The sequence below is a fragment of the Capra hircus genome, chromosome 7 (genome assembly GCF_001704415.2).
Source record: "Capra hircus breed San Clemente chromosome 7, ASM170441v1, whole genome shotgun sequence".
In the NCBI taxonomy this organism is placed as follows: domain Eukaryota; kingdom Metazoa; phylum Chordata; class Mammalia; order Artiodactyla; family Bovidae; genus Capra; species Capra hircus.
Genome location: NC_030814.1, coordinates 96508118 through 96534098, shown reverse-complemented (window position 1 = coordinate 96534098; position 25981 = coordinate 96508118). Strand labels below are relative to the sequence as shown.

Sequence of the window (25981 nt, the reverse complement as noted above, 5' to 3'; positions counted from 1 at the left end):
CATTTTTTTTTTTTTAAGATTCCACATATAATACATGAATATTTGTTTTGGTCTTCCTGACTTACTTCACTCTGTGTGACAGACTCTTTAAGCCCATCTACATCTCTACAAACGACTCAATTTTGGGACATTGTTGTTTTCCTTCAAACTCACACTGAAACATCAGCTCTTCCTGAGTTGGTCTCAGATCTCTGGATTCAAACTGGAACTACATCATCAATTCTTCTGGGTCTCCAGCTTGTTGACTGCAGATTTTGGGACCTGTCAGCCAGTTCCTTATAATAGCTCTCTTTATAGCTTATCTCTTATTGGTTCTGTTTCTCTGGAGAACCCTAATGCTGTGAGGTCATCATCTTGCCCAAGTCACTATTAGGATTTGCAATCCCTACCGTAAGAGCATAGTCTGGTGGGGACTTCCCTGGTAGTCTAGTGGCTAAGACTGCTCACCCAGTGCAGGGGGCCTGGGTTTGATCCTTGATTAGGGAACTAGATCGCACACGCTGCAACCAAGAGTTCTCTCAACTAAGACTTCACACACCACCACTAAAGATCCCAGTGGCCGCAACTAAGACCCAGTGTGTGTGTGCTCAGCTGCTCAGTTGTGTCTGACTCTTTGTGACCCCATGAACTGTGGCCCATTGGCCTCCTCTGTCCGTGGAATTTTCCAGGCAAGAATACTGGAGTGGGTTGCCATTTCCTGCCAGTGCAGCCAAATAAATAAATAAATAAGAACACACTGGGGGGATATTAACTCAGATGGAGGGAGTGATGGAGGCCATCCAGAAGGAGGTGAATTGGGTCTTGAGTAAAGAAGAGTGGAAGGAAGCAGCCAGGTGAGGAACTGGAAAAAGGAGTTTCAGGTAGAGAGAATGGTGTGTATCTGAGACCTGGAGCTTGGGAGGGCAAGGCGTGAAGAGTTCCTTGGGAGTAGAGAAGGGTGAAGTTGGGGAGTGGTGAGAGGGAGGAATGAGCTCATTCTGTTAGATAATAGATGCTCAGAGACATGTATCATTCTCTTTGCTAAAGTTCAGAGTCAATTTACAGACACTAATGATTACTACCTATAATCATTTTCTTGGTCTCTCTTAATTATCCTACAGTATCCATTTCCCCTTCCTGTGTGTGTGTGTGTGTGTGTGTGTGTGTGTGTGTGTGTGTTTGCTGTACTAGGTCTTCATTGCTGACCTGGGCTTTCTCTATTTGTAGCAAGTGGGGGGCTACACTCTAGTTTCAGTGTGTGGGCTTCTCATTGGGGTCACTTCTCTTGCTGCAGAGAAGGGGCTCTAAGGCATGCAAGCTTAGTTGTCCCACAGCATGTGGAATCGTCCCAGACCAGGGATAGAACCCATGTTTCCTACATTGGCAGGTGGACTCTTAACCACTGGACTACCAGGGAAGTTCTATCCTCCTATTTTTAATAATAGGATAAATTTCTCAAATTTTATCTGGGTTGTGCCACCCAATCATAGATAGTATTGTCCCAGCTTCCTTTGCAGCTAGGTTTCACTGTGATATATGCAACTTCTGGATTGTCACCTTAAGACGTGTCTCCAAAGAAGTTCTCCTGACCTTATTAGCACTTTAGTGAGTAGATGAGGAGAGAGGCCCTCTCTTCACTCTCCTCTTTCATCTTGTACAACAGACAGCTTGCCTTGGATTTCCCCTCCCTTCTACCCACCAGTATGAGTGCAACATTGCAGCAACCCAGCTTTGACTATGCAGTTGAGGACAAGATGCCAGGGGATGGTGGAGCAGCAGTATGGAAAGAATGTGGGTACCTGAATGACCTCATAGAGCAGAATTCCTTCACCAGCCTGGACTGTTCACCTCTGGACTAATAACTCAGAAAGTAATAAAGATCCATGTTTTTAAAGCCATTGGATATTTGGGTCTCTTTGTTGCAACAGCTCAGAAAATCTTAATACAGTCTTACTTAGTCTCTTTCTTGATCTGGGATAGATCCTCTCTTCAGGGGGTAGTACACACACACACACCCACACGCACACCCACACTCATACACACACACCCATATATACCTACACACTGTATTGATCTATCATCTATCTCTATAGTGAGATAATAGTGATAAAGATAATGATATATATATGTATATATCACAGTTATACATACATATTATATCAAAATATAATATTTTAAGAAACATATTATAATTAGCATATATTACAATATTTGTTATAATTATATCATGTATTTTATATTATCATGCATATGATATATGACATATATCACATACATAGTATTCACCTCTATTTGCTAACTTTGAGATTTGTAAATATTTGTTACACAGGTTCCAGGACTCAGCTTCCACTCACCTCTTTTGTGCTGTTGGTTGTCTTTGAGGGAGTGATTTCTGAAAAAGACATCAAGAGAAGTTACTATTGGAACCAAGAATCAAAGTGTAGAGAAGTCGGCAGGTAAGGTGGGTAACTTTGCATCTAGGAGGTCTGAAATCATACACTTCATGTTCTCTGATGAGTTTATTTGCTCTTTAGGGGGATCAGAGTCCAAATTCCTTGTTGTCATGGACAGCAGTGTTTATCAACTTAGGGTGATTTTGCCTCCTGGTGACATTGGCTAGAGACATTTTTGGAGGACCCTGAGTAGGGATGTTACTGGCATCTAGTGGGTGGATGCTGCTCAATACCTTTTAACGCAGAGGACCACGAATAATTTTGGGACCCCAAGTGTCAACATTGCTGTGATATAGATACCATGGCATAGAGGAAGAAGAAAATTGTAAGCCCCAAGCTCTTTCATTTAGATCTGGCTCTGGCTGACCATTGTAACTGAAATGGCTGAGCAAACAGAAGACTAGATGCTTTACGTTTTAAAATTCAGTCTACCTGGGAATTATAACTGAGACAGGAATGTCAGTTTATAACCATCAGCTGTTTTTAAAAATAAGTATTTATTTATTTATTTGGCTGCACTAACCTAGATAGCATATTGAAAAGCAGAGACATTACTTTGCCAACAAAGGTCCGTCTAGTCAAGGCTATGGTTTTTCCTGTGGTCATGTATGGATGTGAGAGTTGGACTGTGAAGAAGGCTGAGCGACGAAGAACTGATGCTTTTGAACTGTGGTGTTGGAGAAGACTCTTGAGAGTCCCTTGGACTGCAAGGAGATCCAACCAGTCCATTCTAAAGGAGATCACTCCTGGGTGTTCTTTGGAAGGAATGATGCTAAAGCTGAAACTCCAGTACTTTGGCCACCTCATGCGAAGAGTTGACTCATTGGAAAAGACTCTGATGCTGGGAGGGATTGGGGGCAGGAGGAGAAGGGGACAACAGAGGATGAGATGGCTGGATGGCATCACTGACTCTGTGGTTGTGAATGTGAGTGAACTCCGGGAGTTAGTGATGGACGGGGAGGCCTGGCATGCTGCAGTTAATGGGGTTGCAAAGAGTCGGACATGACTGAGCGACTGAAATGAACTGAACTGAACTGAACTGAACTGAGGTCTTAGTTGCGGCATGCAAGATCTTCGAAATTCCTTGCAGCATGTGGGATCTTTTTAGTTGCAGCATGAGAACTTGTGGTTGTTGCATGTGGGATCTTAGTTCCCCAACCCGGGATTGAACCCATGTCCCCTTCATTGGCAGGAAGGTTCTTAACCACTGGAATACCACGGAAGTCCACCTGGAAAGTATTCTTAACCATTCTGCTCTATTGTCTCTTGAAGATGTGGCTGCATCTGGCAGAAAAATGCACCATGCACAAAAATCACAGCTACCACTTGCTGAATGCCTCCTCACATGCATCATTTCATTTAATCCTTGAAATAATTTCATGAGTCAGGTTCTGCTATTTAAGCAGATGAGGAAATAGGCACAGGTTGTTAAGGAATTGTCTGTAGTCATGCGAGGGTAAGCAGTAGAGCCCAGATTTAAATTCATACTTGTCTAAGTGCAAAGCTCATTGTGGTGGTTGTTTTTTAGTTGCTAAGTTGTGTCCAACTATTTGCGGCCCCATGGACTAGAGTCTGCCAGGTTCCTCTGTCCATGGAATTCTCCAGGCAAGAATATGGAGTGCATTGCCTTTTCCTTCTCCAGGGGATCTTCCCGACCCAGGGATCAAATTTGCGTTTCTTTCATTGCAGGTGGAGTTTTACTGCTGAGGCACGGGGGAAGCAAATCTCGTACCGCTTCACATGTGCACATGCAAAAATCAGAAGGAGGTGTAAGCAAGCTCAGTCATTCACAGGCACCCTTGATGAAGACTGCCTGTGGCCCCTTTGCTACCTAAGAACCCTGATGTGAAATAGCCAAGCCTCTGCAATTCAATGCAGGTCTCTGAAAAAGGCATCTTTGTACCTGTGGGGGCCTTTGTACCACTGTTCTTTTCCAGTTTGATCTTGGAATCCTGTTTTAATCTTTTTAAAGGGAGTTTGGGTCTTCGGTCCCTGAATAGTCCTGCTTCCCTTTTAAAAAAATTATTTATGTATTAGTGTTTGTCTGCGCTGGGTCTTTATTGTTGCACAGGGGCTTGCTCTAGTTACAGCAGTGCACAGGCTTCTCGTGGTGCTTCTCCTGTTGCGGAGCACAGGCTCTAGGGTGGGTGGGCTTCAGTAGTTGTGGCTCGCTTCCCTTTGGCATAATTGTTGCTCTTTGTTCTGAGACTCAGTTTTGTGGAAGGATCGTGGGGTCCTGGACCCTCCCAATGGAAGGATTCTCAGAACTGACCTGGTATGAATCCTATTGCTATAAAGATGGCCTGATAATTCTGATATGAGATTTCCTGATATCAAAGCTGAAGCTTATGCTGCTCATGACCCCAAGGCCCTTAGGGGATCTTGGCGGGGTGAGTGGGATACAATGACCCTTGTTAGTCTTCCTCTAAGCTCTTTCTACTGTGGAGTCGCCAACTTCATGGCTTTAATGCTGGATGGGCAGGAGCACAAGTTACTTAAATCTTGGGTGCTTCGGTTTCTTTATCTGTAATAACAGTGCTTACCTCATGCAATTATTGTAAATGGAACAAAGAATGTAAAGTACTTAGTGCAGTACCTGGTATGTGTGTGTTTGTGCTCAGTTGTGTCTGACCCTTTGTGACCCCATGGACTGTAGCCCGTCAGGTTCTTCTGTTCTGGCACATCGTACAATTGAAATACATATTGTCTATCAATATTATTGCTTGGTGGCTCAGTGGTAAAGAATCTGCCTGCAATGCAGGAAGCACAAGAGAGGTGGGTTAGATCCTTGGGTCAGAAAGATCCCCTGGAGTAGGAAATGGCAACCCACTCCAGTATTATTGGCTAGAAAATTCCATGTACAGAGGAGCATGGTGGGCTACAGTCTATGGGATTGCAAAGAGTCAGACACGCCGGAGCACTCAGGTAAGAGTGTGTGTGTGTGTGTGTGTGTGTGTGTATATGTATATGTATGTATATACATGTCAATCAGCATTACTGTTTCTCCATGAATCAGTTTCCTAGCATTCAGATTTAGAGACTCTATTATGACTTCAGTTGTAGCCAGTCAAGTGGGCCTTGGAAAGCATCGCTACGAACAAAGCTAGTGGAGGTGATGGAATTCCAGTTGAGTAATTTCAAATCCTAAAAGATAATTCTGTGAAAGTGCTGCACTCAATATACCAGCAAATTGGGAAAACTCAGCAGTGGCCACAGGACTCGAAAAGGTCAGTTTTCATTCCAATCCCAAAGAAAGGCAATGCAAAAGAATGCTCAAACTACCACACAATTGCACTCATCTCACATGCTAGTAAAGTAATGCTCAAAATTCTCCAAGCCAGGCTTTAGCAATATGTGAACCATGAATTTCCTGATGTTCAAGCTGGTTTTAGAAAAGGCAGAGGAACCAGAGATCAAATTGCCAACATCTGCTGGATTATCAAAAAAGCAAGAGAGTTCCAGAAAAACATCTATTTCTGCTTTATTGACTATGCCAAAGCCTTTGACTGTGTGGATCACAATAAACTGTGGAAAATTCTGAAAGAGATGGGAATACCAGACCACCTGACCTGCCTATTGAGAAACCTGTATGCAGGTCAGGAAGCAACAGTTAGAACTGGACATCGAACAACAGACTGGTTCCAAATAGGAAAAGGAGTACGTCAAGGCTGTATATTGTCACCCTGCTTATTTAACTTCTATGCAGAGTACATCATGAGAAACGCTGGACTGGAAGAAACACAAGCTGGAATCAAGATTGCCGGGAGAAATATCAATAACCTCAGATATGCAGATGACACCACCCTTATGGCAGAGGGTGAAGAGGAACTAAAAAGCCTCTTGATGAAAGTGGAAGTGGAGAGTGAAAAAGTTGGCCTAAAGCTGAATATTCAGAAAACGAAGATCATGGCATCTGGTCCCATCACTTCATGGGAAATAGATGGGGAACAGTGGAAACAGTGGCTGACTTTATATTTTTGGGCTCCAAAATCACTGCAGATGGTGATTGCAGCCATGAAATTAAAAGACACTTACTTCTTAGAAGAAAAGTTATGACCAACCTAGATAGTATATTCAAAAGCAGAGATATTACTTTGCCGACTAAGGTCCATCTAGTCAAGGCTATGGTTTTTCCAGTGGTCATGTATGGATGTGAGAGTTGGACTGTGAAGAAGGCTGAGCGCCAAAGAATTGATGTTTTTGAACTGTAGTGTTGGAGAAGACTCTTGAGAGTTCCTTGGACTGCAATGAGATTCAACCAGTCCATTCTGAAGATCAACCCTGGGATTTCTTTGGAAGGAATGATGCTAAAGCTGAAACTCCAGTACTTTGGCCACCTCATGCGAAGAGTTGACTCATTGGAAAAGACTCTGATCCTGGGAAGGATTGGGGTCAGGAGGAGAAGGGGACGACAGAGGATGAGATGGCTGGATGGCATCACTGACTCGATGGATGTGAGTTTGGGTGAATTCTGGGAGTTGGTGATGGACAGGGAAGCCTGGCGTGCTGCGATTCATGGGGTCGCAAAGAGTCGGACACGACTAAGTGACTGAACGGAACTGAACCTCATGGATAGTCTGCCAAGTCCTGTCTTTCTTTCTTTCTTTTTTTTTTGTTCTGTATTTCTTATGTTTAGACTTTCTCTATCTATATGATTTCTATCACAGTTACCATGCTTATCCAAGATCACAGATCCAAGAGTGGGCATATGATTCAAACTGGGTCAATTTTTACATATCCAAAGAATATGCAATTATATTCAAGAGAGAGAATCAGTTACCATTCTTTTGGTGGTTGGATCAGTAGCAATGGTAAGGTTTGGAGCTGTTGGTGGCCACATTTCCTATCCTGTGGCCTAGGAAGCAGAGAAACCAGTTTGCAAGGGGAAGAGAAGAAGCGGATTCAGAGTATGAGAGACTGGGGTGCTGTGACAGTGTTGGGTCCCCAACTTCAGTTCATTCCAGTACCCAGCTGTATTCTTACCCAAGACACATCCATGCATCTCATCACATGCGTGTGTGTGTGCTCAGTGGTCTGTCATGTCGAACTTTTTGTGACTCCCATGGACTGTAGTCTGCCATGCTCCTCTGTCCATGGAATTCTCCAGGCAAGAATACTGGAATGGGTTGCCATTTCCTCCTCCAGATGATCTTCCTGACCCAAGGATTGAACCCATGTCTCTTGCATTGGCAGATGGATTCTTTACCACTGAGCTACCAGGAAATCCCCTGAATCTTATCATAAACTCATATTTTCCCTTAAGTTAACCTGAGTGGGTTTCTCTACTTTGCAATTCAAAGAATCCTGTCTCAACCATCATCCTGTGACCTGTGATATCACCTCCAAAGTTCACTTGCATTCTTAACCCTATCATTTATCTAAATTTCCTTCTTTTCTTTTTACCTCCTCTTTACATCATCCATTTCCTTCCAGAGAATAGATATTCACTGGCCCCACCACAAATATATATTTTCTGACTTCCCAGATGTTACAGTGGTAAAAAAATTCCGGCTGCAACAGACCCAGGTTCGATCTTTTGGTTGGGAAGATCCTCTGGAGGAGGAAATGGCAACTCACTCTAGTATTCTCGCCTGGAAAATTCCATGAACAGAGGAGCCTGGTGGGCTATAATCCATGGGGGTCACAAAAAATTGGAAATGACTGAGCACACACATGCTGGTGTTAGACTCACTTAAAAATTAGGAGGGGAGATAAGAAAACAAAAAATTTTCTTACTTTGACAAGTGTTCTCATTGGAATTGCTGAATTGTGCTTTCCCAGAGAGGAGTTTATATCCAGCAATACAGTGACAGTAGAAACTTCCAATGGTGTTCTGACACTCAGCATTCACTCCACAATATATGCTAATGGGTGGTTTACATTCATCAATATCTGGAACACATAGGAGAAAATTGGTCATTTGTTTGACAAAGATTTATTGAGCATCTAATATGTGTCAGAAACTGTATCCTTTCCATCAGTCTATCCTGGGTTTTCAAAGCAACTTGGTTAAGGTAATGGTTGTCTTTGTTCTTTCCTTTCTTTGCTCACTTTAGTTGGGTTCTCCAAGAAGTGGGCTTTGAGACAAGGATTCTAGTGCAAGTATTTTATTTAGGAAATAATCCTAGAAATCACTGGAAGGGAAATGGTGAAATGAAACAGAGAGGGGAAGGCAGAAAATAAAGGGGGTATTATCTAGTATCTGAATGCAGAGTTCCAAAGGATAGCAAGAAGAGATAAGAAAGCCTTCCTCAATGGTCAATGCAAAGAAATAGAGGAAAACAACACAATGGGAAAGACTAGAGATCTCTTCAAGAAAATTAGAGACACCAAAGGAACATTTCATTTCATGGGCTCAATAAAGACAGAAATGGTATGGATCTAACAGAAGCAGAACTGTACAAAAAAGATCTTCACGACCAAGATAATCATGATGGTGTGATCACTCACCTAGAGCCAGACATCCTGGAATGTGAAGTCAAGTGGGCCTTAAAAAGCATCACTACGAACAAAGCTAGTGGAGGTGATGGAATTCCAGTGGAGCTATTTCAAATCCTGAAAGATGATGCTGTGAAAATGCTGCACTCAATACGCTAGCAAGTTTGGAAAACTCAGCAGTGGCCACAGGACTGGAAAAGGTAAATTTTCTTTCCAATTCCAAAGAAAGGCAATGCCAAAGAATGCTCAAACTACCACACAATTGCACTCATCTCACATGCTAGTAAAGTAATGCTCAAAATTCTCCAAGCCAGGCTTCAGCAATATGTGAACTGTGAACTTCCTGATGTTCAAGCTGGTTTTAGAAAAGGCAGAGGAACCAGAGATCAAATTGCCAACATCTGCTGGATTATCAAAAAAGCAAGAGAGTTCCAGAAAAACATCTATTTCTGCTTTATTGACTATGCCAAAGCCTTTGTGTGGATCACAATGAACTGTGGAAAATTCTGAAAGAGATGGGAATACCAGACCACCTGACCTGCCTATTGAGAAACCTGTATGCAGGTCAGGAAGCAACAGTTAGAACTGGACATGGAACAACAGACTGGTTCCAAATAGGAAAAGGAGTACGTCAAGTATTGTCACCCTGCTTATTTAACTTCTATGCAGAGTACATCATGAGAAACGCTGGGCTGGAAGAAGCACAAGCTGGAATCAAGATTGCCGGGAGAAATATCAATAACTTCAGATATGCAGATGACACCACCCTTATGGCAGAAAGTGAAGAGGAACTAAAAAGCCTCTTGATGAAAGTGAAAGTGGAGAGTGAAAAAGTTGGCCTAAAGCTCAACATTCAGAAAACGAAGATCATGGCATCTAGTCCCATCACTTCATGGGAAATAGATGGGGAACAGTGGAAACAGTGGCTGACTTTATTTTTCTGGGCCCCAAAATCACTGCAGATGCTGACTGCAGCCATGAAATTAAAAGATGCTTACTTCTTAGAAGAAAAGTTATGACCAACCTAGATAGCATATTGAAAAGCAGAGACATTACTTTACCAACAAAAGTCCATCTAGTCAGGCTATGGTTTTTCCAGTGGTCATGTATGGATGTGAGAGTTGGACTGTGAAGAAAGCTGAGCACCGAAGAATTGATGATTTTGAACTGTGGTGTTGGAGAAGACTCTTGAGAGTCCCTTGGACTGCAAGGAGATCCAACCAATCCATTCTGAAGGAGATCAGCCCTGGGATTTCTTTGGAGAGAATGATGCTGAAGCTGAAACTCCAGTACTTTGGCCACCTCATGTGAAGAGTTGACTCATTGGAAAAGACTTTGATGCTGGGAGGGACTGGGGGCAAGAGGAGATGGGGATGACAGAGGATGAGATGGCTGGATGGCATCACTGACTCGATGGACGTGAGTCTGAGTGAACTCCGGGAGTTGGTGATGGACAGGGAGGCCTGGCATGCTGCGATTCATGGGGTCACAAAGAGTTGGACACGACTGAGTGACTGAACTGAACTGATTATCTAGCAAATTTCTACTGTGGACAACTGAGGGTCAATTCCTCTGGGAACCTCTGGGAGGCAGTGTAGAGCAGGCACTTCAAGTGACACTGAGAGGTGAGGGAACAGGGGTATTTATCCACTAAATCTTATCACTTATTGGTGGAGGAATGTTTACAGGTGGTATAAACTCCCCATTACTTCTTTTTGTCCTGAGTGTGGACTGAGTGGTCTCCAGGAGCCAGAGAAAGCTTCAGACTTCGTGTACAAAGGAATGGAAAATGCCAAGGACATTAAATGGGATACTGACTATGTTTGCACCACCCACCAAGCTGCCCTGGCCAGTTCATATGTTGAAGCCCTAACTCCAGTTGTGGCTGTATTTGGACATGGGGCCTCTTGGGAGGACATGGAAACACAGAGGAAGGGATAAAAAAATGTGGTACATACATACCATGGAATATTAGTCATAAAAAAGAACAAAATAATGCCACTTACAGAAACATGGATGGACCTAGAGATTGTCACACTGAGTTGAAGTAAATCAGACACAGGAAGACAAGTACCATATGATATTGCTTATATGTGGTATCTAAAAAAAGGTATTTAAAATCTAAAAAAAATGTATTCTTATCTACAAAACAGAAGTAGAGTCATGAACGTAGAAAACAAGCTTATGGTTACCAGAGGAAGGGAGAGGAGGGGTAAACTGGGAGACTGGGATTGATATGTACGCATTGCTGCTGTTGCTGCTGCTGCTAAGTCGCTTCAGTCGTGTCCGACTCTGTGCGACCCCATAGACGGCAGCCCATGAGGCTCCGCCGTCCCTGGGATTCTCCAGGCATTACTAGATATAAAGCAGATAACTAATAAAAACCTGCTGTGTAGCACAGGGACCTCTACTCAGTACTCTGTAATGACCAATATGGGAAAAGAATCCAAAAAGAGTGGCTATATGTATATGCGAGACTCATTCACTTCGCTGTACAACAGAAAGTAACACAACATTGTATCTTTTTGTGACACAACATTGTAAGTCAATAAAAATAAAAATTTTAAAATTAAGAATATATAATTAAAACATGTACAAAGAGTCTTAACTATTTAGAAATTAGAAAGCACCTCCCATATAATTCTTGGAGTGACAAAACATCAAAAGGAAATTACAAACCATTCACAGGCTAATAAAAATAATATTTCTTCCTGTAGAATATATCTGAACCTGTACCACAGGAAAAGTTATGGCCTTAAATATCTTTATTTTGAAGAAAGATGAAAAGTAAAGCACCTAGGTATTTATTTTAAGAACTTGGAAAAAAGAAATCAGGGAGATATTAGAGCTGAAATCAATAAAATAGAAAACAAGGGCTTTCCTGATGGCTCAGTGGTAAAAAAGCTGGGTGCAGGTTTGATCTCTGGTTGGGAAACTAATATCCCACATGCTGTGCTGTGCAGCCAAGAAAATGTTTTAAAAATTGCACAAAAAATTGCACTGTGCTTTGTAATTCATGAAGTATGGTCACATTAGGTACCTTGTTCAATTCCCCTTCCACCCTCATGAGGTCAGCATTATTATCTCCACAATATGGAGGAAAAAAGTGAGACCTAGTTAAATTGTGGAAGGGGGCTTTTCTGGTGGCTCAGCGGTAAAGAATCTGCCTGCAATGCAGGAGCTACAGGAGATTCAGGTTTGATCCCTGGGTTAAGAATGTTCCCTGGAGGAAGAAATGGCAACTCACTCCAGTATTCTTGCTGGAAAATCCCATGGACAGAGGAGCCTGGCAGGCTATAGTCCTTGGGGTCACAAAGAGTTGGACACATGCAAGTTCTGGAAAAGACCACTTTTCTGACACCATGAAAGCATTTTTGTTGGTGAAGGTTGAGTTGGCAGAGTTTTCAGCATTGCATATTATGGTTACTTCCTCACAGCCTTTATGCTGCCTTCCTTCCACATCCACCTGTGAGTGATTTGAAAATTACCCCTGGGATTCCCTGGTAGTCCAGTGACTAAGACTCTGAGCTCCCAATGCAGGAGGCCTGGGTTCGACCCCTGGTCAGGGAACTAAGAGTTTACATTCTGCAACTAAAAAGTTCTGCCTGTTGCAACTAAGGCCCAGCACAGCCAAAAAAAAAAAAAAAAAAAAGCAAAGCAAAGAAAATTACCCCTTTACCTTCACATGTCTCGAAGCGGTAGGTGAAGTATTTCTCCCTGGATTCAGAATTGTATCCATGGTTGCAGGTACAGTGAGTAGCATTGACACAGAAAGCATTTTGGGGGCAATGGGTACAGGTCCCTGCAAGGAGAAGAGAGTTAGGTCAGATACCATTTGAGTCAAACCTGATGCTGGGAAAGATTGAAGGCAGGAGGAGGAGGAGAAAACAGAGGATGAGATGGTTGGATGGCATCACCAACTTGATGGACATGAGTTTGAGCAAGCTCTGGAAGTTGGTGATGGACAGGGAGGCCTGGAGTGCTACAGTCCATGGGGTTGCAAAAGAGTTAGACACGACTGAGCAAGTGAACTACATTTGAGTCAAAAACTCTCCTGTTATTATTTGGGTTTGTCTTTGAGCCAGGGCCTCTCAAGTGTGAGGAAGCTGCACCCTTTTCCTTTTGTGAAATGCTAGTACATTAAAGAATGAAAGACATCAAACCCAAGCTATGCACATGTGATTCTTGTGCATGATAAAGGACTGGGGTTGGCATTAAACCAGTTAATTTTTGACACAAACGTTTCAGTGCAATATAACTATGCTATTCTCAAGATCATTGCAGAATATAGAAAAGGGGGATGAGCTGGTTAAGAGCTTGGACAATGGATTTGATTCTGGCTCCACCTCTTCCTACCTGTGTGTCTTTGCACAAGTGTCCTAACCTCTCTGTGCCTCAGTTTCATCTGTAAAATGGGTTATTGTGAGGAATAAATGGATTAATCCATACAAAATGTTTTGGGCAGTGCCTGGCACATGACCAATGTCAGCTGTGATTACAAAAATTTGAATTTGTAGGGAACCACAGAAGGTGTATTCTGATAAGTGTGCATGTTATATTTGTAACCCTATGTATAACTTCATTTAGATGGAGATTGCTAAGGATCTTATTTGTGGCCCATTGAAAATGAGTGGAGGGGGCTTTCCTAGTGGCTCATTGGTAAAGAATCCACCTGTCAATGCAGGAGATATGGGTTCAATCCCTGGTCTGGGCAGATCCCATATGCTGAGGAGCAACTAAGCCCTGTGACACAACTACTGAGGCTGGGCCCTAGAGCCTGTGAGCCACAACTACTGAAGGACTTAGAGCCCATGCTCTGCAACAAGAGAAGCCACTGCAACGAGAAGCCCGCGTACCTACAACTAGACAGTAGTCCCCACTGGCCGTAACTAGAGAAAAGCGTGTGCAGCAACAAAGACCCAGCACAGCCAAAAATGAATACAATAATTATTTTTTAAAAATAAAAAGATCTTAGAAAATGAATGGGAATAATGGAGCTGAGAAAGTATCTCAAGCTTTAGTCTAGTGGAGAAATCTGGGAGCTTGCCAGGGTTCATGGGGAATGGAGGCTGGGAAATGACGGAGGACGACATGCAGAGCCTTTACTCAGAATGCACCTTCTGGCTTTTGGCTAGAAATGCAGAATCTCAGGCCCCACCCTAGACTTGGTGACTCAGAGTCTAGTGAGTTGGCCTAGGGGTTAAAGTTAACCCGAAATGACCTTGCTCATTTTTTGTTGACTTGCTTATGAATGGGATGAAATGATTACTATCATGCTCTGTCTCTCCCCACCAGAATGTTCATTTCATGAGACTTGTGTGATTCACTGCTCTACTTCTACCTTGGCGACATAGTAAAATAAAAAATATAACTGAGGACTTCCCTGGTGGTTTAGTGGTTAAGAATCCACTTGTCAACATAGGGGACACGGGTTTGATCCCTGGTCTGGGAAGATTCCACATGATACAGAGCAACTAAGTCCATGCACTACAACTACTGAGCCTGTGCTCTAGAGCCCAGGGACCACATCTGCTGAAGCTCATGCTCTGCAACAAGAGAAGCCACTACAATGAGAAGCCCACGCATCACAGTTAGAGAGGAGCTCCTGCTCACCACAACTTCAGAAAGTTCTCGGGCAGCAATGAAGACGCAGTGCAGCCAAAAAAAGATACCTAAATTTGATGAAATGTTGAATTAAAAAGAGTTACAGGAGTGAGGCTCCCAGTTCTGTTCCCAGAAGCAGCCTCCTTTCTCTGTCCTGATGAAAGATGTGAGTGGCTTCAGGTGCATTGTTGGTCTACACATTCACTGGTCTCTGGCTATGGAAAAGTAAGGCTTCGAGCACTCACCTTTGGTTTTCTGAGCCACGACTCCTGAAAGGCTCAGCAGAAAGCAGAGTCCTGGAACAGCAAAACATAAGGGAGACACGTGAAATGGTTGAGGAAAGATTCCAGGATATTCCCCAAGGGCTGGGTATCAGTTATCGATTGCTGAATAATGATAATTATCGCTTTAAAAAACAACATTCCCATCATCAAAAAACTACGAACATTAAATGATGGAGAGGATGTGAAGAAAGGGAACACTTTTGCACTGTTGGTGGGAATGTAAATGGATATAGTCAGTATGGAGAACAGTAGGGAGATTCCTTAAAAAACTAGGAATAAATCTACTGTATGACCCAGAAATCTCACCCTGAGAAAAACCATAATTCAAAAAGTCACATGCACATCAATGTTCATTGCAGCAGTGTTTACAAAAGCCAGGGCATGGAAGTAACCTAGATGTCCATCAACAAATGAATGGATAAAGAAGTTGTGGTACATATATACAATGGAATATTACTTATCCATAAAAAGGAATGAAATTGGGTCTTTTGTAGTGATGTGGATGAACCTAGAGTCTTTCATATGGAGTGAAGTAAGACAAAAAGAGAAAAATATTGTATATTAACACATATATATGGAATCTTAAAAAGTGGTACTGACCAACCTATCTGCAAGACAGGAATAGAGGCGCTGACATGCAGAATGGACTTGTGGACACAGCAGGGGAAAGAGAAGGGGGGATAAACTGAGAAAGTAGCATTGATATATATACACTGCCTTGTGTAAAATAGATAGCTTGTGGGAAGATGCTGTGTAGCACAGAGAGCTCAGCTGGTGCTCTGTGATGACCTAGAGGGGTCAAATGAAAGGCGTGAGAGGGAGGCTCAAGAGGGAAGGGATATATGTATACATATAGCTGATCCAGGACTTTCCCAATGGCTTAGTGGTAAAGAATCTGCCCGCAGTGCAGGAGCCATGAGTTCTATCTCTGGCTCAGGAAGATCCCCTGAGGGCATTGCAACCTCCTCCAGTATTCTTGCCTGGAGAATCTCATGGACATAGGAACCTGGTGGGCTATAGTCCAAAGGGTTGCAAAGAGTCGGACATGACTGAAGCAACTTAGCGTGCTTGCATAGTTGAGTCACATTATTGTATGGCAGAAACTAACATAAAACTGTACAGCAGCTGTCCTCCAATTAAAAAAAATATCCTATGATAAACCATAATGGCAAAGAATATTAAGCAAAGAATGTATATAAAAAGCAACATTTATTCTATTATCTCTCATGATTTCTGTGATTTGGGAATCTGGGAAAGACTCAGCTGAGCGTTTGTGGCTTGAGGTTTTCTAGGCAGTTGCTGCTACACTGTGAATGGGTTGAAGCAGCTGGGAACTGACAGAGCATTGCTGTCCCTTCATGTAACTTCGGGGCCTGGGATAGTTGGGCTTCCTCCCAGCATGGCAGCATTGGTTGGGTAGCTCCCATGGTGCCTCAGCGCTCTAAGCATGAGTTTTCAGGCCAACCAGGCTGTATATCCTCTCAAGATCTAGTCCAGAAAGTCATGCAGCTCCATTCCACCATATTCTCTTGGTTACAAGCAAGTCATATGCCCACCCAGATTCCTGTGGACCAGGACCAGAGTCTTTCTCTCGATGGAGGATTGGCAAGATTCCAGAAATGTATCTTGGAAGGGAAGTGTTGTTTCTGCCTGTTTGGAAAATAAAGGCTGCCTCTATGTGAAGTCTGCTTCTGCTGCGGCTGCTAAAGTGCTGTTTTTCTTCCCCAAACCTTCCCAACATCGGGTGGTATCATCAGCCATGTTCCTGCTTCTGCAAAGACCTGAAGGTACTGGATGGCTAGGTGGGTTTTTTCTTCCTTTCTTAATAAATCTTACACCATTCTTGTCACTGGTTCTCCCCTTACCTTCTTTTCATTCTCTTATCATGTACTAATGTCTAGAATAATTCTCCATTTGCGAGTACAATATATTTAACAACTGATATGACTGGAAAAGGTAAGTTTTCATTCCAATAGCAAACAAAGGCAATGCCAAAGAATGTTCAAATTACCATTCAGTTGCCCTCATTTCATATGCTAACAAAGCAATACTCAAAATCCTTCAAGCTAGGCTTCAGCAGTATGTGAACCAAGAGCTTCCAGATGTACAAGCTGGATATAGAAAAGGTAGAGGTACCAGAGATCAAATTGTCGACATTTGTTAGATCATAGAAAAAGCAAAGGAATTCCAGAAAAGCATCTACTGCTTCATTGACTATGCAAAAACCCTGGACTCTGTGGATCACAAAGAACTGTGAAAAATTCTTAAAGAGATAGGAATACCAGACCACCTTACCTGTCTCCTGAGAAACCTGTGTGCAGGTCAAGAAGCAGCATTTAGAAATGGACATGGAAAAAGAAAACTTACTGGTTCAAAACTGGGAAGGGAATACATCAAGGTTTTATATTGTCACCCTGCTTATTTAACTTATATGCAGAGTACATCATGCAAAATGCCAGGCTGGATGAATCACAGGTTGGAATCAAGATTTCCAGGAGAAATATCAACAACCTCAGATCTGCAGATGATACCACTCTAATGGCAGAAATTAAAGAACTAAAAACCCTTTTGATAAAGGTGAAAGAGGAGAGTGAAAAAACTGGCTTAAAACTCAACATTCAAAAAACTAAGATCATGGCATCCAGTCCCATCACTTAGTGGCAAATAGTAGGGGGAAAAGTGGAAACAGTGACAGATTTTATTTTCTTAGTCTCCAAAATCACTGTGGACGGTGACTGCAGCCCTGAAATTAAAAAACGCTTGCTCCTTGGAAGAAAAGCTGTGGCAAACCTAGACAGCATATTAAAAAGCAGATACATCAATTTGCTGACAAAGGTCCATATAATCAAAGCTATGATTTTCCCCATAGTCATGTATGGATGTGAGAACTGGATCATAAAGAAGGCTGAGTACCGAAGAGTTGATGCTTTTGAAGTGTGGTGTTGGAGAAGACTCTTGAGAGTCCCTTGAAATGCAAGGAGATCAAACCAGTCAGCCCTAAAAGAAATCAACCCTGAATTGCAAGGACCGATGCTGAAGCTGAAGCTCCCATATAGCTTGGCTACCTGATGGGAAGAGGTGATTCACTGGAAAAGACCCTCATGTTGAGAAAGATTGAGGGAAGGAGGAGAAGGGGGCAACAGAGGATGAGATGGCTGGGTGGTATTACTGAAGCAATGGACATGAGTTTGAGCAAACTCTGGGAGATAGTGATGGACAGGGAAGCCTGATGTGCTGCAGTCCATGGGGTCACAAAGACTTAGTGACTAAACAAAAACAACAATGGTTCAGAAACCAACCAAGCAGAATGGACATTAGAGACCCTCTCTGAGACAGCAGGTGTCAGTCTTTCAGCTGCTGAACTATGAGGCATTTGATGGGTTCCCATGGCATGTTTTGGACTGATAAGAGTGTCCTGGGAATTAGTCTGGGGACATGATTATTTATAAATGATGTGGAGACATTTCAATGTGAACAACCAGTGTGGCTCTTCTAGTGTGCACTTGTTGAAATTCAAGTCTCAGAACTTCCCTGGTGGTCTAAATAGTTAAGACTTCACCTTCTGATGTAGGAGGTGTAGGTTTGATCCCTGGTCATGGAACTAAGATCCCATACACCTTGTGACCAAGAAAAAAAAAAAAAAGCAGCAGCAATATTGTAACAAATTCAATAAAGACTTCAAAAATGGTTCACTTAAAAAAATTTAAATAATAATAATTTAAAAATTCAGGTCCAGTAACTAGTAACTTTATTGGCAACTTTGGTTATCCCCTAAGAAAGTGGGTCCTGAAGATTAATGGACAAAAGATATGTGTCTGTGTGTGTGTGTATACACACACACACATATATACATGATATGCACACACAAGAATGTTATTCAACCTTAAAGATAAGGTGATCCTGTCATTTGCGGCAACATAGATGAACTTAGAGGATATCATGCTAAGTGAAATTAAGCCTAATGCATACTGTGTGATTTCACATATATGAAGTATCTGAAGTAGTCAAACTCACAGAAGCAGAGAATATAAAGGTGGTTTTCAGGGAATTGTTTTTCTATAGGTATACTGCTTTTGCTATACAGGATAAATACGTTCTAGAGATATGTTGTAAAATGTAACATTCCCAGTTTTGTAGACTTTAAAATTCGGTGTTGTACACAGAATAACATATTTAAAATATGCTAAAAAGATAGATCTCATGTTAATCATTCTTAAAAAAAAGAAGAAAAGAAAAACATTTCCACCAAAGAACACAATGAACGTTTTAGGGCTTCCCTGGTGGTTCAGTGGTTAGGAATTCGCCTGCCAATGCTGGGGACACAGGTTCGATCCCTGGTCTGGGAAGATCCTACATGTCGCAGAGCAATGAAGCCCGTGCACCACAACTAGGAACTCATGCTCTGGAGCCTGTGAGCCACAGCTTCTGAAGCCCGCGTGCCTAGAGCCTGTGCTCTGCCACAAGAGAAGCCCCCGCAGTGAGAAGCCTGTGCGCTGTAACTAGAGAGCAGCTCCCATTCACAGCTACAGCAATAACAACAACAACACTAATGTCACATCTGCCCCAGTGGCGACTATAACTTGCAGAGGCAGCTAGTCAAACACATGGCTGGACAGTATTTCCTGGTTCCTAAAATGCAGGCAGTCTGGGCACCATCGAGTTCCTCAAGGCTAGTCTTCAAGGGTCTCCTTTCAGCCCAGCTCGCAATCCTGTGCTCAATAATATGCACATGAGACTTAACTACAGAATTGTAATTAGCCTCCAATTAAAATTTAAATAAATTTATATTTAAAAAAAAAGAGTTCTCAAAGAGTCATTAGCATGTCAGAATACCAGAATTCTAGGAGACTTTAGAAATCTTCAGCTGACTCTTTCTGTTCATGAAGAAACAGGTCGCCTAGGGGTCAAGTACTTCTGACACCAGTTGTGCAAATTTGAGCAAGTTGTTTAACTTCTCTAAGATTCCATATATGGGACAGGGTGACAGTGTTGCCTGTCTCCTGGGTTTGGGGTGATGACATAAACGAGGGAATGTGTAAAGCACAATGTTTGGCTGAAATCACTCCATAAAGGCTAGCTGCCTCTATTACCATTTTATTTGCAATAGATTTCTATTTCTTAACTTTTTATTTTATATAGGAGCAGAGTTGATTAACAACATTGTGACAGCTTCAGGTGGACAGCAAAGGGACTCAGCCAAACATATACATGTATCCATTCTCCCCCAAACTCTGCTCCCATCCAGGCTGCCACATAACACTGAGCAAAGTTCCCTGAGCTATACAGTAGGACCCTATTGGTTGTCTATTTTAAATATAACAGTGTGTACATGTCCATTCCAAACTCCCTAACTACCCAGTTCCCCCCATCCTTCCCCCTGGTAACTGTAAGTGTAGAATTCTATTTTAATTCTTCACTTGCTGCTCATTCTATTATCCTGCCTGTTTCATCTAGGGATGAGGGCAGAGAATTCATGGATAATTGACATTCACAAATGATCCATCTCAGGAGTTTCCAGAACTCTGCCTGCAGTTGCTGCAAAGCAGGAAACACCTTGTTTGAATTTCTCTCTTTAAAATAACTTTTAAACATTTCTAGGCATAATTGATGGGCTTCCCAGGTGGTGCTAGTGGTAAAGGATCCTTCTGAAATACAAGAGCCTTAGGAGACTTGAGTTTGATATGTGGTTTGGGAAGAGCCCTGGAGGAGGAAATGGCAACCCACTCTAGTATTCTTGTCTGGAGAAGGCCATGAACAGAGGAGACTCGCGGGCTACAGTCCATGGGGCCGGCAAGAGTCGGACGTGACTGAAACAACTTAGAAAGCATGCATGCAGGCATAATTGATATATAAAAAACTGTACACTCTTTCACTTAAATTTGACTCCACAGATATATACCAGATACCTCTTACATGGAAGATGGTGCAGAAGGGGCTGCAAGGGTAAGGGCACCTGGCATTTTCCTTCAAGTAGCTTATATTAATATTATTCTATTTTGATAGACTTTATGGTCTGTTACCTGCCTCTGCAACTAAATAACTGTGAGATTTTCAGCAACCTCCCTGTGGTGTCATTTTGTATCTATAATATGGAGGAACTATGTGATAATGTATATAGAACAATCTTAGCCTGATACCAGCCTAAAGTGGGTGCTAAAATATATGTTAGTTTGGGCTGATATTGCAGCTATTGCTATTGTTATTTGAAGTTGGAGAACCATCTGAAGACGTGAAGTCAAGGAGTCTTGAGATACTTCTAGAGAGAAAGAGTAGAAAAAGAGAGAGAGAGAGAGAGAGAGAAAGAGAGAGAAACAACCAAAGGCATATTGACAAAAATCTGGAGTGAGGTGGCTTGGGTCCAAATCCTAGTTCTGCCATTTACAAGCTGTGTAACCTTGGACAATTACCATAACCTCTCTGCTCCAGTTTTCTTATCCACTAGATGGAAATAATATTAGTATTCACCTAATGAGCCCATTAGGGGGGTGAATGGGTTAACATACAAGGTGCATAGTGAGTACTTGACTATGTTGGTTATTATTGTTAATATTCAGGAAAAGGGAAAAGGAGGAGGGAAAAAGAATACCAGGAGAGGCAGAGGAAAAGTCAGGGCAGTGCTGGGTCACAGAAATTATCACGGAGGTGGTGGTGGTTGTTGTTGTTTAGTTGCTCGGTCATGTCCAACACTTTTGCAACCCCATGGACTATAGCCTGCCAGGCTCCTCTGTCCATGGGATTTCCCTGACAAGAATACTGGAGTGGGTTGTCATTTCCTGCTCCAGGGGATCTTCTTGACCCAGGGATTGAACTTGGGTCTCCTGCATTGGCAGGAGGATTCTTTTCAATGAACCACCTGGAATGCCCTATCAAGGAGGCTATTGTTCAGTTGCTCAGTTGTGTCCAGCTCTTTGTGACCCCATGGACTGCAGCATGCCAGGCTTCCTTGTCCTTCACCATCTTCCAGAGTTCTCCAAAAGTAGGAAGTCAAGAGATACCTTGAGTAACAGACAAGTTTGACCTTGGAGTACAAAATGAAGCAGGGCAAAGGCTAATAGAGTTTTGCCAAGCGAACACACCGGTCATAGGAAACACTGTTTTCCAGCAACACAAGAGATAACTCTACACATGAACATCACCAGATGGTCAATACCGAAATCAGATTGATTATATTCCTTGCAGCTGAAGGTGGAGAAGCTCTATACAGTCAGCAAAAACAAGACCAGGAGCTGACTGTGGCTCAGGTCATGAACTTGTTGCCAAATTCAGACTCAAATTGAAGAAAGTAAGGAAAACTACTAGGCCTTTCAGATATGACCTAAATCAAATCCCTTACAATTATACAGTGCAAGTGACAAATAGATTCACGGTATTAGATCTGATAGAGTGCCTGAAGAACTATGGATGGAGGTTTGTGACATTGTACAGGGGGTGGTGATCAAAACCATCCCCAAGAAAAAAATGCAAAAAGGCAAAATGGCTGTCTGGGAAGGCATTACAAATAGCTGAGAAAAGAAGAGAAGCAAAAGGCAAAGGAGGAAAGGAAAGATATACCCATTTGAATACAGAGGTCCAAAGAATAGCAGGGAGAAATAAGAAAGCCTTCCTCAGTGGTCAGTGCAAAGAAATAGAGGAAAACAATAGAATGGGAAAGACTAGAGATCTCTTCAAGAAAATTAGAGATACCAATGGAACATTTCATGCAAAGATGGGCACAATAAAGGACAGAAATGGTATGGACCTAACAGAAGCAGAAGATATTAAGAAGAGGCAGCAAGAATACACAAAAGAACTACACAAAAAAAGATTCTAAATGACCAGGATAACCACAATGGTGTGATCACTCACCTAGAGCCAGACACCCTAGAGTGTGAAGTCAAGTGGACCTTAGAATGCACCACTATGAACAAAGCTAGTGGAGGTGATGGAATTCCAGTTGAGCTATTTCAACTCCTAAAAGATGATGCTGTTAAAGTGCTGCACTCAACATGCCAGCAAATTTGGAAAACTCAGCAATGGCCACAGGACTGGAAAATGCCAGTTTTCTTTCAATTCCAAAGAAAGGCAATGCCAAAGAATGCTCAAACTACCGCACAGTTGCACTCATTTCACATGCTAGTAAGGTCATGTTAAAAATCCTTCAAGCTAGATTTCAATAGTATAAGAACAGAGGACTTCCAGATGTACAAGCTGAATTTAGAAAAAGCAGCAGAACCAAGGATCAAATTGCAAAAATTCACTGGATCATAGAGAAAGCAAGAGAATTCCAGAAAAGCATCTACTTCTGCATCATTGACTATACTAAAGCCTTTGACTGTATGGATCACAATAAACTGTGGAAAATTCTTAGAGATGGGAATACCAGACCGCCTTACCTGCCTCCTGAGAAACCTCTATGCAGGTCAAGAAGCAACAGTTAGAACTGAACATGGAACAAGGGACTGGTTCCAAATTAGGAAAGCAGTATGTCAAGGCTGTATATTGTCACCCTGTTTATTTAACTTATCAAGGAGTAGAGGATATCAATTAGAAAATAAGACCCATGAAAATGAAGATGAGCAATTCATTGGACTGGACCATAAGGAAAATTTTAGGGATATTTGAGTGTACAGTTTGAATAGGGTGGTGAAGAAGAAAACCATAATCTAAGGGGGAAAGAAGAGTGTTCAAAGGGAACAGAAGAGAAAGGAGAAGGAAAGACAACTAATTATTCAACGAAGTAGCCCCTGAGACAGGGCAGGTTAAGGTACGGTCATTGTCAAGGTTACACTTACCTGGAAGAAGTGATGGCCCTCGCATTTCTGTGTGCAGGTAACGCTCACCACTGCTCTCAAAGCTCCCTATTGGGCTCTCGACACTTTTCCTATTTCAAGGAAATTTCATGAGTCTGACACATATCTTACGTCAGCTGACTTAGGAAACCACTATCAGAAAAGTGAACTTCTGTCTTTCACCATCAGACTCATGGTTCTGCTTTTCATCTGTTTATTTTATATACCTTTTCTTCACCTTTATATACATTTTCATATGCTCTCTGTGTGGTAGACTCTCCTAGATATTGTTAATCATCTTTGGGATTACAGAATCAACTGATCCTAGGAAAGGAATGCCCTTTAGTTACAGAGCATCATCTGAGGAGCAGGAAGTGACTTTGGTGTCAAAATAAACTTTAACCCTGTGGTTTTGAGCTGGATAGACCAGAATTTAGAGTGTCTCTATTGTTACCTGAACTTTCTGAGTCATTTTTTCCTAGCTTAATGCAGCTAAAGTGTATTTCTTTTTATTTATTTATTTATTTATTTATTTTAAGTTGGAGGATAATTGTTTTACGATGTTGTCTTGGTTTCTGCTGTATAACAATGTGAAATTAGCCAAAAGTATACATATATCTCCTCCCTGTTGAAATTCCCTCCCATGCCCCGATCCCACCCTTCTGCTGCTGCTGCTGCTGCTAAGTCGCTTCAGTCGTGTCCTACTCTGCGCGACCCCATAGACAGCAGGCCATCAGGCTCCCCCGTCCCTGGGATTCTCCAGGCAAGAACACTGGAGTGTTGCCATTTCCTTCTCCAATGCATGAAAATGAAAAGTGAAAGTGAAGCTGCTCAGTCATGTATGACTCTTAGTGACTGCCGGGGTCCAGCCCCGGTGGATCCAGGGTGATTCGAAGGTGGGGACGGAATCGGCGTCCTGGAAAAAACTTATTTAATTACAGATATAGAGGGAGATTAGAAACAGATAGTGTAGTAGGAGAATTAATGGACAAAAGAGGCTGAATAACTGGTTTACATGGAATACTAATCACCACCTACGTAGGCCACAGGCGTCTTTCCGTTCTCCTGAGGGAGAGGAGGAACTGAGGCCTCCCCAGTCCGATCTTAGAAGCCCCAGCAAAATCGGTAGGCTTGGTGCGTACCCTCGTACCAGATGGGAATTCAGCCAGGAAAATGGGGAGTGAGAAAGAAACGACATGGGGGAATCAGTCTTTCCAGAAACTGATCCGATTTATTTATTTTTCAGGTTTGTTTATATACCTTTTTGTTATACATAGGGATGAATACAGAGTCATGTGGGGGTCAGCAGACCTGACCCTTGTCACAATCAGGTGCTTCATATAAAATTATACAAAGGTCTTGTGAGTTTCATCATCTTCTGGCCATGAGGTCTGCTGACATTTTATGGCCCTTTCTGATACCCGTCAGTTAACCAGAAAACTTATTTTTCCAGGGGTTATTTTTTTCTTATATCAGGTGCCACCCTCCAAATAAAGTTGCATTCCTATAGGGTGAGGGTGTAGTGAGTTACAATCAAGAAAGGAATTTACTTAACCTAAGGTTTAACATGATTAATCTTAAAGGTTAATACTTATTTCTCTTATATGCTAGTTATATTCATTATAAGGGCAGGAATATGGAGGTTTAGCAGCAAATATTGGCTCAACAAATGTAAACCCTTCACCAATGTTCCCTTTATGATCTATTTAGTCTTAAGATAGTGATAAAGTTACATTTTTGCATAGCAAGGACACAGTGATTTATAACAAAGTTCAGTGATCTATAACAAAAGAGAAAATTCATTAACTCAAAAAGTCTAGTATTGCTAACATCAAAAAACTACTATATTTCCTTTTCTATATTCCAAATACATTGATTAATATATTCCCAGGTGCCTAAGGATATGGAGGCCTGATGGCAATCATTGACTCATCAATGAAAAAGCCCTATGCTAATACTCCAGACTCTCTGTGCTATTTATGGTTGAGAGGTTGTCACACAAGCTAGTCTGTCAGCAGAGAGGTTTGACCTGAGACATGCTTGTCACACCCAGGGCAGGGAATTAGCAGTAATTATTGGCACGACAAATGAAGAAAAAACCCTTCACCAATATAATTCCTAATCAACCCCCTAATACTATGCTAATGATCTTCTAACTTCTCAAAAGAGTCTGTATTTAGAAAGTTTTAAAACATCCTTTGCCTCTCCCAGTTGGGAGGCTGTAAACAATCACATGCGGCTGGACGAGCCTGATCAGGCAGGCCAGAGAACCTTCAGAGTTTGTAAGTTGAAACACTCCTGTCACACCCAGGAATTTTTATTAACTTGGAGCTGCAAGTTAACTCCTTCTCCAAGAGAAATGGTTATGGGGGAGAGCCCCCTGTAAAGTACTCTGGTTTTGGGGGTAGATGCTCAGGAACAGGGGGTTTCCTGAGGCTTGATCACACCTTTGCGT

The 25981-nt window shown here is 42.2% G+C and overlaps 1 protein-coding gene across 1 annotated transcript in view; it reads right to left on the bottom strand.

Annotated features, from left to right (window-relative positions):
• ADGRE3 (adhesion G protein-coupled receptor E3) overlaps window positions 1–23590 on the bottom strand; it is a 62416-nt gene extending 38826 nt beyond the window's left edge. The window contains exons 1-5 of the mRNA XM_018051172.1: window positions 23530–23590; window positions 14720–14770; window positions 12550–12672; window positions 8169–8324; window positions 2334–2371 (exon numbers count right to left, since the gene is read on the bottom strand). Of these exons, the coding sequence (XP_017906661.1) occupies window positions 2334–2371; window positions 8169–8324; window positions 12550–12672; window positions 14720–14770; window positions 23530–23554 (393 nt within the window). The 5' untranslated portion in view covers window positions 23555–23590. The remainder of the gene's footprint in view (window positions 1–2333; window positions 2372–8168; window positions 8325–12549; window positions 12673–14719; window positions 14771–23529) is intronic.